Here is a 15,350-nt window from a genome sequence, read left to right on the forward strand (position 1 = left end):
CATTTCAGGGGTTTTACTTCAGAATAGCTGTCCTGTAGTATAGTCCTGTGGACTCACTCGGGGCTGAGGTGCATCTTTCAGTTTTATTTCATCCGAAAGGAATCCAGTGCTTACACTCCAAGACAGGTCTGCAATGTGAACTGAGGCGCACAGGAGATCCCCTTAAATTGCACATTTCCAAGCTGAATTCTCCTGTAGGGTGCACCAATCAAAAACTAATTCATTTACAGAATAGACTGGACCAGCTTGCTTTCTAAAGCATATATTAGTGAATGTGAACAAGATCAAAACCGCATTCTAGTGTGACATGTAATTGCTATTGACAGGCAGTCAATTACATAGAAAAGTAGTATTTCTTCATACCTCAAAAAAAAAAAATTAAAATCACACACCTTAGGAAACAAACTCAGTCAAACTACACCATGTGGTTCACTGTCCCTTTAAGATGACTTCAACATTAAACAAGATATAGAAATGCTTCTCCATCAACTCATATTAATCTTTAAGCACAGTATCTGTGGAAAACACTAGTAGAGAGGCTCTTAAGCTCCAGTTACGAAATGAGTAGTGGGGCCTTCTGTTAACGCCAGCATTTACAGAAAAGCAGTACCTTCACCTGTTAGAAATGTCAAACAGAGATGCTCAAAGCTGAAACTATGCTTGGAATCAAGTGGCAATAATAATCAATGCCAAGCAAGAAAAGAAGTCCACACTACCTTTTTATTTATTACCTGCTGCTCCTGCTTTAATCCGTCTCTGGATTTAGCTTTTTGGTCAACAATATTTCATGTGTTTTGACAGCTACGCTCACCACACTTTTTGCTGCACAAGGATGAAAGAACTACACATGAAGAAAGGAAAGTATAAACACCAAAGAGATCAGGGTATCACCCCGTTTCAAAAAGCATTCTTACTTAAATAAAAGAACATTATCCAGTTAAAAAAGCAGTATTTCTGAGAAACACTCAACAAGCTAGGATATTTCAGTACGGAGTTGAACCAGAACAAGCTGCATTTCACACAATAGCTTAATGAACAGGGAACATAGATGTAATCATACAATTTGCAGCTCTAATACAGTAAGCAAAATGAGAGGCTACGTTCTTCTGTTCAGCAGCATAGCAGTCATTTTAGAAATACCTTTATAGGTGCATCTAAACCAAACACTGTAGAGGGCAACAGTTGAAACATGGAAGTTTTGATCAAAACTTTGCATTTACCCATAGCACCTGTTGCTCTTTCAGACTATCAAATATGTTTTCAATGCCAGTCAGCCCCCAGCTCTGTTCTCCTGGGCCCTTCATACTCCCAGCATGGTTGGAAAGGTCACAAGGAATAAAGGCAATAGCAAAGGGGCTACAGAGCATGTGCTATCAGCACAAGGGATTCTTCATGGCACATTTTCAGGAAGCGAGTGGAACAGAATTACTAATGATCCTCTAGCTTTACGGCCCAGAGCTGAGACAACACAGGATGATCCACATTCATTTTGAAAACTGTCACACTCCTCCCCACTCCTTCCAAAAGCACGTCACAGAACTAGTGCAACACACCAAACTGGTACATGTATTACAAGTTTACTTTGATTCTCAAGAAGGTAACAAATCTAGAGGGGGTCATCTAATCAACAGATTTCCTTAATTCATGTCTGAAAGGCTATCCAAAGGACTACTGGGGAAAAAAAAAAAAAAAGAAAGAGATAGACTTTAGATCACAATTAAATTCACATACTCGCTGAAGGAACACAAATTGAGACACCTCAACTACCTAGCTAGCCAATAATGTCACCTTCACCTTCAAGTCTGATACAGCAAAATATACATTGGTGGAGCTGGTAGTATTGCTATGGGCAGAGTTTTTTATTCTAGAGGAGGACAAGCCACTGCCTTTCTCTAGAATCATCCAGTCCAAAAGTAACTGCGCTCCAGCTCTGTTGCTTACAGAATCATTCAGGTTGGAAAAGACCCTTGGGATCATCGAGTCCAACCATCAGCCCTACTCTACAAAGTTCTCCCCTACACCCTATCCCCCAACTGGAGGCACTCACTGCCTCACTCCATCACGCTGTGGATGTGGCGGCCTGAGCCTGTGCCCACGCGAGTCCCGCCTGCCTCGCTGCGGGCCAGGCCCTGCTCCAGCCCCAGGCACCCACCACGTCCTCAGCCTGCGAGCACACCGTCGGGACACCCAGCAGCAGCTAAACGCACCAACTGTTCTGGCTCAACAGATGCACATTTTCCCACAAAGCTGAGTTTAACTTTTTTTTTTTTTTAATTAAAAGTTATTCGCTCTAGACTAACATGCTATGAAGACCAATACTAATGCATTATTCTCACTTACAAGCAGAGCATAGCAACACCAGCTTAACCACACTGTAGATCTTTGTTTTCAGTCAAATTAGTCATTCAACAACATCCATCTTGGGAAGATGGGTATTTTTTTAAATACTGTTTTACACTTTTAAGAGTTTAAAAGCATCTCTGAAAACACAGTCAAATCAACAATCATCTTCATCTTTAAAAAGCAAAATTAAGGAGTTCTGAAGCACTGATTTTGTAGTCTAGAATAACACAGCTAGCGCTACTCTTCCTGGAGTTTGCACAGGAACCCAAGCAAAGAATCACAGTAACCAGGTAAAATGTGAGATTGGCCCTTTAGTTAGAAAATATTAAGGAAAAAAAAAAGCTGTTTAAAAGAAAACAAGGCTCTGGCTTACTTATCCGGTAGCAAGTAGTTCAAGTTTCAGAGATACTTGTAAACGCCAGATCTTACACCAAAAGAAACTCTGTCTTTCAAAGACTCTGCAGAGTGAATATACAGATCAATACAAGTCTATGGGCAACCACAGATTCTGATCTGCACAATAATCGAGTCTCATTACAAGAATGTACGCTTTCCTTGGCACCTTACTAAAACCTTAACCCTAGAACATGCTGCTTACAGATGAAAGTGGTTACTACACAACTATTTTCTGACTATTCTAAAATTACCAAGAAAAATGCAAAGCAAAAAAGACTACTTTAAATTACTATCTGCTATACTTTTTTGGGCGGGTAGAAGCACAAGAGTTATGTATTAAGTGATACCCTGTAAGAATAAAGTTTAAGGAGGAAGAAAAAAATTCTAAGACTCTAAATCTACAGGAGTGAATTACTTAAATAATAATCTGCATTTGAAATTCAGAACAGCAGCAACCACTCCATCGATTTTTTGTAACCTACGTTATTAAATAAAATCAGGGATACCGGCATTCAAAATATAGAAGGTGAAAAGGAGAATCACTAGAGACTGGAGGCATCCAGAGTCTTCTCACACTGCTCTCCCCTCTAAAAGCACTGATCTCCAGAAGACAAGTCACATGGTACAGAAATTACTTTTTCCCGTTTGATTCCAACTGTCTGAAGTATGAAAACACTGTAGGAGACAAAACTCAATGCTGTCTTTTCTTGTTCACAGTAAGCTCAGAACATCATTCTTCCACCATTGCTGCAAACCACAGATCTTTCTGGCAAGCTGTTATGAAAAATGCGCAAGGGTGAACACTGTAGAAGTGTCTGCAACCTTAATTACCTTTTTCTACTATTACAGTGCAAGACAATCAGCCTTTAACACCATATTAGTTTCTCCACAAAGTTCAAAGAGAATAAATGCCTGTTTTCAAGATACGACAGAAGTATTTTATGCATATTTTTAGCTACACCACAAAGCCACGTTACAAGGTCTAGGCCTTCTTCCATAAATACCAACAAAAAAGAAATCTTTTAAAACTCCATGTGTGAAGCTCAAATAGTAACAGCACAAAAGGGGAGGAGGCAAGCCAGTAAAAATTACACGTGGCAGGAACCACCAACTTCACAAAGCACCTTCCTTCTTACAGAATATCTCACTACAAAAATACAACTAGGAAGGATCCAACTCAACTGTTTGATTCCACATTTTAAGCTTCTATTTTTAAAGTAAAAGCGACCTTTGCACTGAGGATGAGTTAAGCCTCTTAGTGCAAACATATCTACTTTTGTCTAGTTTATCCTGTAGTCTTAAGGGCTTACATCTTTGAATGTGTCCAAGATCAAATAAAGAACCAAATAAAAAGATGAAAAAATAAATTGCTACAGCGGCTATGAACAACAGATGTCAGTTTCCATTCAAGGCCTCTGGCATCCCATCAATAGTATGAAGCAGCAGCACACTTCAGACGAAAAAGCAAGCTTTTAGTTTGCAGATTCCTGTAGAAACAGAACCAGTTAAAATATTTTCATTAAGAATTAACCTAGCAACACAGACTCTTCCCCTCCCATGAAGACAGGTAGCAGATGAAAGCACAAGTTCAAGTATTTAACTAACTTCAAAAACTAATGATAAAAATGACAGCCAAGCAGAGTTTGGTCCATCATATCTATCAAGAAGTTAATTTCTGAACTGCCCTTCCATTTAAAATCAATTCCTTTCAAAAGCTTAATCACCACCTTCTTGCATGAACTTGAATTTTTACAAGAGACCTCAGTTTCAGAATGTACCAAACTACTTCTTTTAGAAGAATGAATCACTATTACTGGTTTGTTTGGTTTTTTAAACAGGAAAGGCACATTACTATGCACAAAATTCCTTAATATAGTGCTTTCTCCTTGTCACACCAGTTCCTGCAAAAGAATGTTCACTACAACTGACAAACAAAAGGCAGTCAGCAAGAAGCAGTCGCTCAGGACATGGAGAAAGAAGTAAGACTAGGACACTTATGCACATTTAAAAGCATTTTAACAGGCTTTACACTACCCAATAGGTTGTCTCTTAAGAAAGGGAACATGCTTTTTAAAGGACGCTCTCTATTGAAACCCATTTAGTACATTTATAAGCTAAAAGGAGCTACAATACTTCTATTGCATGCTTGCTACAGGAATGCCAACTGATTACTAAGATTTTAGTAAAATAGTTTTTTGGATTTTTTTTTTTTGATTGAGGGACACACACTGCAGTATATAAAATGCAAGCCTACCACCTGCACCAGCAAGAACCTTTTAACTATCTTTGGCTTTACGTGTCCAATTCCAAAACATGCTTAATTAAAAAAAAAAAAAAAGACCTTTCTGCATGCATACACACAGGGCACACACATCATTCAAAGACTTAAGTGATAAGGCAGTTAAATAGGAAGGAGCAGGTAAAAACTGTTTGGCAGGGGATTCTCAAACAGTGTTAAGTGGATTTTGTTTTGTCCTCAGAAAGAACTAGACAATCAGGATTCACATGAGTGCTCCTTAAACAATCAAGTGTCTTCCATTTCTTTTCTTAAATTCATTAGAGGAAGAGCAATTGTTGGCTTTAACATGCCAGTCATTTATGCTGAAAGTCAGCCGTCTGAAAACACACAAATTCCATGATAAAACCCAAACCAAGCACAGTGGAAGATGTATTAAAAGACTGGAGGAGAGGTGTGCTTAGTACTTAACAGGCAATGGAAGATTTTAGTGTTCAGAAATAAAAATGTTGCTATTACCGACTCAAAATGTGTATGGTGGTAAAAGAGGAATGACTACCTCTCTCCGCTAAACAAATAGAGAACTTAGTCTCCTGAATTACTTATCAAGAACACACACTGCGTATCACACCTACATTCCATCCAGTTCTTAACTACTACATTCTGCATGGGGGTTTTTATCCTTCCAAAAATGCTTGGCTAGTAGGTTCACAAAGTTTGTACATTATTTACAGCATATCTGGACAGAAAGATAGGCCTCTCCCATTTACCTCGGTTTTCTTTCCCTTTTGCATCTCTCCAGTATCAGCTCCCCTCCTGCCCCTGCAGCTGCTATCTGCCTTACACCAAACAATTCTGCCTGCATAGCTCACTACCAACTTGTAAACCTCCAACCATATTTCCAGCTGTTCATACATCCTTTTCCACAGCACAGGTCAGACCACCAAGTACTTGCATTTGCCAGAAGCCACACCTTTTACATGTAAAACTGATGGTTTTCAGTGTCTCAAGGTTCCTGTAAAAGTCTAATCAATTTAAGGTTATTCCGTGGATTTGCTACAGGTTAGCTTACCATGTATTCCTCTGGTCTTTTTCCTTGACAGAAGTTAAAACACGAACAAATGCACTTCCTATCACCTCAGGCAGCTTTCCTGAAGATCTCTGCCTCAAACCCAACAGGTTTCATAGCTGGGTTTCTCTTTCTCCCTGCAGCTCAGGGTCAGGAGCTCTGATTTTATTTCTTCCAGAAACAGACAAATAGATCTGACATCTCTGCTTTGCCACACAGCCTGTTCATTTGCCACCTCTCTTTGCAGAGTCAGTGGTAATTGGTTACATTCTACACCAGAAGAGCTTCCATGTGAAAGCAGAATTAAAATGTAGGCAAAAGATTTTGTGCCACTAAAAAAAGAGACAGCACAGTTAGTCTCACTGAGTCTGACCTTATGAACTCCCAGTTTTGAAGCACTATTTTAGTACTGTAAATGAACAGGTTATTTACATATAGTAAATATGTAAAGGATCTCTTTGATGGATGCTTAAAAGAGGCTTCTACAAGTCCCTATTCCAGCCTCTAAGGTATCCCAATCCAACATCAAAATCAAAGGTCATCAAGCTCAACCCTTACAAGAATTTAAGGGAAACAGAAGAGCTTGCTCAGAGTCCATCATGAAGGGGGCTGCTTCCACAAGAGCGCTCTTTAGCACTAAAACATATGTTCAGACTAGCAGGGAACTGCACAACTGGAAGGCATCCTATCTGTCAGTCCCAATTTGCATTTCTCAAATAGTAAAGTGTTTCATATACATTGTATTAAGGATTTTGAGCTACTTCTCAGACATCTACATATGTATTTCTGCACCCAGATACAGGGAGTCTATTTGTAGTGTAGTCACAACTGACTCTTAAATTCAGTATAATACACCACAGAAAGAGGAAAAGGCATATAATTTCAAATTCAGCAGAGTAAACAAAACTGAGGTTCTCTCAGTCTTGACTTGTGACCAGATCATTTATGAAGGTCATGCTACAGTCTCATAAGAGCATAAAACAAAAGCCATATTTCTGTGACCCTGTCATAAATAATACTCGTCAAACACTGAGGAAAGGCCGTATCACTGCCAGCAGCCAGATATCAGTCACATGGGAACAAGTCAGACCAGTTAATCAATAACTTCACATAAGACCACCATTGTTTTGCCTTTTTTTTCCTGGGCCTGAACTAGCCATTTGCAGCACAAATCCACAAGCACACCACAAACTGCAGGATGTGAGGTTTAACAAAAGTCAAGAATAGAAAAAACAAAAAGCTAAACCTTGCTTTCCTTTTCAAAAATTCTTTCTAGGCAGAGATTTTGGTATGATCTCTGTTACAGAGAAATTTAGGTAGATCTTGCTGAAACCTCCCTCCCTCTTTTCTGCATCACTGGAAAACAGGAAAAACTTTGGGGAAGGGGGCAGGTGAGAAGACTCTTCTCCCTTATCCCTGTACTTTTACTCTAGCACCACTACCTCAGGAAAAATCAAATAAAACGGCTTAAGATCCTGTCCGTTTATGGCATGTGCTTAGGCGTAGAGAAACACATATAGTCAATAGAGGGGAAAAAAAGCAGCTGAGGATGCTAAAAGTTTACACAATTTCAAGAAAAGCAACTAGGCAAATACATATAAAGAGCCACAGAAGACCATTACTGGCATAGCAACCCTCAGCATGGGTCTCTGAACCACAAACTGTGGGAGCTTGGGAAAGTGCTCTGCAGAACTGTCAGTGATACACGACACCTGGCCTGTGTGCAGCCTCCTCCTCCTCCCCAGACATTCGGTATCAGCCATGTTCTGCAGAAAGGGATGAGAAGGGTGGGGCTGGCACACAAGGCTCGGAGGTACTGCAACACCAGGTCAAGGCACCGATGGGATGGAGCAAATTCCAAGTTCTAGCAATCCATGAATATAAAGTCTTCAAAACAAGGACATACCAGGTACCATATTCATTGAATCAGATAATTCAATAATTTATCTTAATAATTCAAAAAAATTTACCTTTGCTAGAAGGCCAAGAATGTCAAATACTGTGCCAGACAGCAAGGCTCTTCTTAAACCCATTTTTCTCACCCAACAGAACTGGACACACAAGGGAGAGTACATTCCTTCAATACCTAAATTTAAGCACTAGGGTTTTAATTGTAACAGAAACCTGCCACATGCTACTGGTTACAAAGGAGTTTTACTATGGGTATCATTAGCTTCCCAAACGTGCCCAATACCCAAAATCAGAATGGACTGGCTCACTTCAATGCTGCTAACATGCCACTAACCTAAGACAGACTCACTTGACAGGGTTATACATTTCATAAAATGCTTTTAAAATATTAAATATTTTTGTCTTATTGGAAAGTATTTTAGAAACAAAGTCAGAGTTGTAAATGGCTGCATCATAATTACTGTCACAAATCACCATCTACGCATTATGTAACAAACAGGAGCAGAAGAGCTGACAAGGTTCCAGAAGCGTTTGCTGTGGGAGTGGAACTGATATTCCCACCATCCCCACCTCACTGTCCCTGCCTTCCCAGGACAGCACTCTGCCTCCTCTTTAGACACATGCCACCACAGTTCTTTGCAGAGCCACACTGCACACTCAGAGACTAGATAATCCCATTTTTAAGAAGTGGCACAGAGAGCTATGAGCAGTCAATTAAAAACAGGAGCGACAGGTCTTGTAAATAATTTCAAAGCCTTAATACTAAAGACTGTTCCAAAACCATCATCTTACACAGATTTTAGCAAATTTGTGCAATAGCAGGATCCTTTCACTTAGCACAATATCACCACACACGTGATGCTTTCTTGAGATATTCTTGTGAACCAGTGCTGTTGATTTAAAATACTTTAAAGCTCCAAGTAAGCGAATTCTGAAACAAAAACAATGCACTCATCTCACAGTTACCCCCTGCTTCAAGCTGAAGCTCCTGTAATATCTCTACCTCCTGGGTGGTCTCAACTCCACAATATTATTTCCCTCAATTGCTTCACTGGTAACCTTAAGAACTATCTATGAGATTATATAATTTCATTGTGTAAATCATAAAGAAAACAAGAGGATAAAGGACTAACCAAAACCAGCTGCTACTGCACATACTTGGAAAGCAGACTCGCAAAGTACATTCACTTGTCAAGTTTGTTTTTTCCTTCCCTAAATCAAGAGAGATAAATTACCTAACTACAGCAGCATTAGCAAAGAAACTAAATTTTATTCCTTTTACAAGCATGTTTTGTAAGACACACAGAACCTGGCCTAGACCAGAAAGTTTTCCTGGTGTAACTATGGTTGTTAGAAAAATACAACAGAGGGGCATCATAAATACCAGTAAAAGGTCTTGAGAACATGTCTTCAAACAGGGGAAGAATCATGCTGTTGCTGTAAGGCTTTCTCTGCTTGAGTAAGAGACAGGATGACAGCCTAACCACACTAATTTATGCCATGAAGTCTTTACGTAATAGTTGAACTGGAGTTGTGATCATAATTATTATAAACATATTTATTGGACCTGCAGCCTGATCCTACACAAGTTACTAAGTTCTGAAAAAACTCCAATTTAAAAATCAGCATGCTAGAGGTAGAAAAATAAATTTCAAAGAAACATTAGAAAGTTACAAGAACCACGATACTTTTATTTTCCCTTGGCTACTCACTGTATGTCAAACATGACTGAGTACTATGACAGGTACCACACAGTCCCACTTATTTAAATTATTATTTACTAAAACTGGGAACACAGTCAGATGTTCATTAGTACATTAGAATGTACACAGATGCTCATTAAACATACAGATCTTCCCCAGCAAATCTGAATATATACGTGGTGATAACCTGTACCATTACCACACAGACATCCAGCAGAAAAGTCTTTAATTTATTAAATCACCAGTACGCTTGCTATCACTGCACATGGAAAGGTTTCTTCCTCAAACATAAGAAAGGTATATTTGTAAAATATTGTCACAAAACTAGGAGAAAAAACCCTTAACACAAGAAATCTACAGTTAACACTGGCATAACAAACATTTGGGTTTTGCATCCAGCCACAAACGTGGATGGGGAAAAGGATGTGTGCATTATGTCTAAAAAAGCCCTCTCCTAGGCAGTCCTAGGTTTTTTGACAGATAGGTTTCTGAAACTCAAGAAGGATGGTTTCAGTTCACAGAAATCAGATGAGATACGCACCTTCTTCTGAAGAAATGAAAGGTGCAGTAACAAATAAATACTGACTCACTAAATCACTTCTGTCACTTCAGAAAGCAGGCTGTACTTTTTAGCTGTGTAAATATATTGCTGATGAAAGTAGCCAAGATTCATAGCTCTTGATAATTAAGTTTCCTCATTATCAAAAAATGTGAGTAGACAGAATCCATGAGTACAGTTATTTTTACAACCTCTCTTCAAGAAGTTTTAGCCAGGGGATCTAGAGAGGGTTCTCTTTCTTCTCTGGGATAACCAACAAATTTTCACATGAACCTCTTTGGCCTTCGTAGTATGTGTCTAAGGCCCAGCAGTTATGACAACTACTTTTAGTCATGGCAAATACAGTCCTCATCCAGGACTATTTAGGATGATTCTAAAACTCCCATAGCAATGATGTTTTCTGTGGCATGCTTTATTTAAATATTTTAAATTAAGTTAGACATTTCTACCAGCAAGTTGAAGGCTACGGTGTAAGGGGAACAGACCCCCGATTTTTTTCCTCTTGCCATCCCCTCGTGGCACAGTCGATGTGATAAATGGCATGGTCCTACTTGCCTCAATCTTGAGGAATGAGAAAACAGGGACAAGAGAAGCCAGCCAGGCAGCCTCCACGGATGTCTACCCACCACCCGAGGTGCAACTACGAGCACCTTACACAAACCTGGTGCGGGTTAGTGCACAGCAGGAGGAAAGGGGACGGGGGGGAGGGAGGGACGGGACGACCCCAACACTGCCGCTTCTTCTTGCCTCGCAGAGGCGGAAAACACCCCCGCGTGCCTCCGTCCCAAAACCCAGAGCCATGCCAGAGGCGGCAGCGGCGGGGAGGGTGGCGGGGGGGCTCCGTCCCCTGCCCTCCGCTGCCAGGCGGGGGGTCCCGCAGACGTGTGGAGGGCGCTGCCTCCTGCCCTAAACCCGTGCCCCCGCAGCCCGGCCGGGGCACGACCTCCTCTGACGGGGGGTAAAACGGCGGCGAGAGGGGCCGAGACCCGCGGCGGAGGGCTGCGGCCAGGCGCGGCCCCCGCTGAAGCCGCCGCCTCACGGGAGGCGGGCGAGCAACGGCCGGGGAGGCGGAGCGCGGCCCGGCCGCCCGCCCCCCTCAGCACGCCGGGGCGGTGAATCACGCTCCCGTCCGTCTCCTCCCCTCACCTCCCCCCCCCCTCCTCCATCTCAGCAGCGCCCTCAGCCTCTCTCCTCCATACAAAAGCAAAATGTCCGCCATCTTCACAGGCTGCTGCTGCCGCCGCCGGGCCGGACGGGGCTGCGCCGCGCCGCCGCCACGCGAAGGGCGGCCCCGCGGCGGGGCCGGGGCGGCCGCAGGGGGGTTTATTACCTTGATGCAGTAGGGCGGCTCGTCGAAGGTAACCAGCATGTACCTGTCGCCGCGGCTGGCCGGGTCCCGGGCCCGCAGCTGCGGAGAGAAGCGGAGAGAAGCGGCGTGAGCGGGCGACGGGGGCGGCGGCAGCAGCGGCCCCCCCCTCCCCGCCCCGGCCCCGCACTCACCTTCATGAAGATCTCCACGGCGCCCTTGGCGATGTCCAGGTAGCTGGTGCCCAGATACGCCCGCTGGTTCATAGAGGCGGACGTGTCTATGAGGAAGAGGAGGATCGGCATGGTCCAGGCAGAGCCCCGGCCCGCCGGGCACCCTGCGGGGAGGAGGGAGAGGGGAGGGGGGGAGCGGCTCGCTCACTCACTCCCCCTGGCCGGCCGCCCGCCCGCCCGCCCCGGCTCGGCTCCGGCTCCGGCTGCGGCCGCTGCGGCTCGTTCCGGAGCTGCCTGTGTTCGCCGAGACTCAACTTCTCTTCCCTGAGCCTCCACCAGCACCATGTGACCAGCGCGCACGCCATTGGCTGCCAATTATACCCACATTTGCATATTCATGGCGGAGGGGGAGCGGGGAGGTGGCGGGCGGGGGGGGGAAATGGACGCGCCGGCGGGTCGCTCCGCGCGCGCGCGCCAGCCGCACCTGTCACCCCGCTCCGCCCCTCTGCGGGGTTCCCCGCCCCTCGCCCCAGGGGCCGCCCCGCCCCTCGCCGCGGGGGCTCCCCGGGGAGGGAGAGCGCACGGTGCGGGCACCGCCTCCACACCCCCCCCGGCCCCGTAACCGTCCCGCCGCTGCGGCCCCTTCCTGCGGCTGGGCCACCACACGGCCGCGGGGCGCGCAGTCGCCCTCAAGCCGAGCTGTTGCCTCACACCTGCTCGCTGCGGCCTACCCTGGCCGCGGCCCGACCTCGGCACCCCCACGGCCCTCGACGACCGGGGAGCCCCACTGGGGCAGCAGCTGCCGGCTTCTGGAGAACCGGGCGAAGCAGCTCAGCTCATCACCCGGACATACAATCTCTCCGTTTCTGGTCTATGGAGGTTTCACTTAAGCACTAAATCCTCAGCCCGCCATGTGCAATTGTGTTCCAGTCAGGTAACAGCCACCTTCCAGGGGATTGGGGTGTCAGGTACTGTCCTTAGGTGCGCACAGGGCACCTCACTGTACCTGGATGAAGGCAGGATGGTAACAAATCAACTGTGGCAAAACAACATGCATAAAACCCTGAATTATTTCTTACCACTGAGGTGAAAAGGGGAAAAAAAAAAAAAAAAAAAGGGATCAAGGTGTCCTGCTCTGAGGAAAAACATTGAGGCCTCAGCCCTTGAGCAGGCTGGGATGGGCCCCTGCGTGCACACAGGCCCGAGCAGCTACAACTGACTGTAACTGGATAAGTGGAATGAGACTGAGGAAATATTTAGCACTATGTCTGCTCGTGAATGCTTGTTTGCTTCCAGGATTGAATCCAAAAAACACAAAAGCAGCACTGTCAACATAAATTTTAGTTTAAAATAATAATTAAGAAACTGATAATATTTTCTAATGCCTTTACATTCAAAGGCTTTTTCTGCAGATTTTTTTTTTTTTTTTTTGCCATTCATTTGAACAACAGGCAAAGAGTTGGTTTCAGTTTTCACTCTGTTTGAGGGAAACATTTGGACAATACTGTTGTCTCACAACACCACAGGTGAATTCTAAAATCCCCATTACAAAGCATTATGAAATATGAATGCTTTTAAAGATATCATTATCCACCTCGATCAAAAGAATCAGAGATGTAAATTAATTTAATTCAGGGATGTACTCATCCCTTTTGTCACCAAAAAACACTCCCAACATCTGAATACAGGACAGTGGCAAGACTCTGTATTGGTTTTACAATGAAGTTTGTCTTAAAAAAAAAAATCTTAGCTTCTGCAAATATTTTTCATATAACATTATCAAATTATTTCATTTTAGTGAACCAAAAGTGGGTAATAGTTGAAAAGCAGCTCATTTTGAAAGAAAATACTGTCAAACTTGGAGACTCTATTTTATTCTCCAGACCCTCTCCATAAGTTGCATATGTGCAACTGTGATCAAGTTTTCCAAATTTTAACAATCATAGCAGAAATGCCAGGAGGGATAAACAGATAAATAATTTTACGCAAGTGATTAATGCACATGAATGGAGCCACACTGAAAGAAACAGGATTTGAATCTCTATAGATAAGACAAAAGTGCAGATAACGTATTTTTGTACTGCTGCATGTTAGTCTGGAAAGACAACTCCTGCATAGGAATAGGTTTGCTAAGGACTGAATGGAAACTAAACTATGGGCAGAAGATGCCAGCTAATATTGCTAGGTCCCAGCACAGAGAACTTGATGAGGCCACCTATGTGCTTCTCTCGCATCAGCCAGATGAGATCAGAGACTAACTTCTGACTCCAGCTGACCTCAGCCAATTCGAACTGGCAACCTAGAGGTCCTGCGTCCTACAGCGTCCTCAAATCAGACTATATGAATGCTAAACAATTAGAAGGTTATACCCTCACCATATTTTTTTTTTTAATTCCAGACTGCCAGATACCTAAAAGCCAAGTGGCTTTCACATCCAAACATAGTATTGAAAGGTCAAGATGAAACACTCTTGTTTCCCATTTCAGAGGCTGACCTTTCCAAGGGCAGCAGCAGGCAAGGTTCACATACGCTCCCTCTTTCTCTGTTGAGGATTTTGGCTTTTGGAGCCTGCTCCTGCTGGACACCACAAGAGCTGAAGTCTAGCAATTTTCTGGGCACAATGCAAGACATTTATTTAGTTTAATGAGACTTTTTTTATTCCTGAAAATAACAGACACCACGGTTGCTAATGTGCATGAATGCAGCTAGAGTGAGTGGTTCTTTAATGCTCCATACAATTTGTGTTTGCAGTGCTGACTACCTGGCAGCTATGGCAGCAGACATATGTTACATCTATAAAGTTCGACATTTTCTCAGTTTTTAATTGAAATTACACTCATCTACATTTCTTCAACTGCAATAGTTAAAGAAATTGTCTCTATGGGGGAATTAATCAGAACAGCTACTGCAGATTAAGCTCTCCTATAATTAAATATTTTGAAATAGCTCCTGTGTAGATATTCTATCCCACAGTAAAAAGGAACATTATTCTGGAAGAATAATTTAAGTCAATTTCTGACCAAACAGATCAGTGGTATTTTTCCCTGTTGTGCTGATACAATATTATTTTTCTGTTCCTCGTCCTACCACAGTTTATCATCTAAGCTGTTGCTTCTAACAGGATTTTAGCTCTGACAATCTTCCTTTCTTCTTAACGCTTTTATATTGCTTCATCTGTTACTTTTTTCTCACCTAGCTGCTTTCTGACGTGAACAAGTAATACACCTGTGAGACACTAGCCATGTTCCTTTAGGCACTGAAGGAGGTCAGCTTTGGCACCGATTAGCCATTTGAATTTGGGGCACACAGTGGATACCTTAGTCAGAAATTATCTACTTAAAACGCGGATCAACAGCTAAACCCTTCAAACCTCCCTTCGCTTCTGCAGCTCCCTATCTTGGTCTTGTAATACAGCTGCCCTGATGACTTACCTGCTTGATTTAAAAGGCTTCAAGCCAGAGCAAAAATGATCACTGCTAAATCACTATAAAAATACTGATTAATCCATCTTGTGAGTTAGGAGGTATTATCCCTATCATACAGAAAAGGGGCTGCCACCAGGGCTAAGGGACTTGCTTGGCACCACACAAGATGCAGTTCTCAGTACCACAGTGAGAATTCACAAGTGTTTAGCTCTTAGCAGCCACAGATTTA

The 15,350-nt window shown here is 43.2% G+C and overlaps 1 protein-coding gene across 6 annotated transcripts in view; it reads right to left on the reverse strand.

The window, feature by feature from the left end:
- Positions 1 to 12,010, reverse strand: part of LOC141949155 (integrator complex subunit 6-like) — a 41,996-nt gene extending 29,986 nt beyond the window's left edge. For all 6 annotated transcript variants that reach the window (XR_012630673.1, XR_012630672.1, XM_074882403.1 and 3 more), the window contains exons 1-2: positions 11,718 to 12,010; positions 11,548 to 11,625 (exon numbers count right to left, since the gene is read on the reverse strand). Coding sequence is in view for 4 of the 6 variants with exons in the window: in XM_074882403.1 (XP_074738504.1) it covers positions 11,548 to 11,625; positions 11,718 to 11,828 (189 nt within the window). In the remaining 2 variants the exon portion in view is untranslated. The remainder of the gene's footprint in view (positions 1 to 11,547; positions 11,626 to 11,717) is intronic.
- Between the last annotated feature and the right edge of the window lie 3,340 nt (positions 12,011 to 15,350).

The sequence above is a fragment of the Strix uralensis genome, chromosome 13 (assembly GCF_047716275.1).
Source record: "Strix uralensis isolate ZFMK-TIS-50842 chromosome 13, bStrUra1, whole genome shotgun sequence".
NCBI classification, from domain to species: Eukaryota; Metazoa; Chordata; class Aves; order Strigiformes; family Strigidae; genus Strix; species Strix uralensis.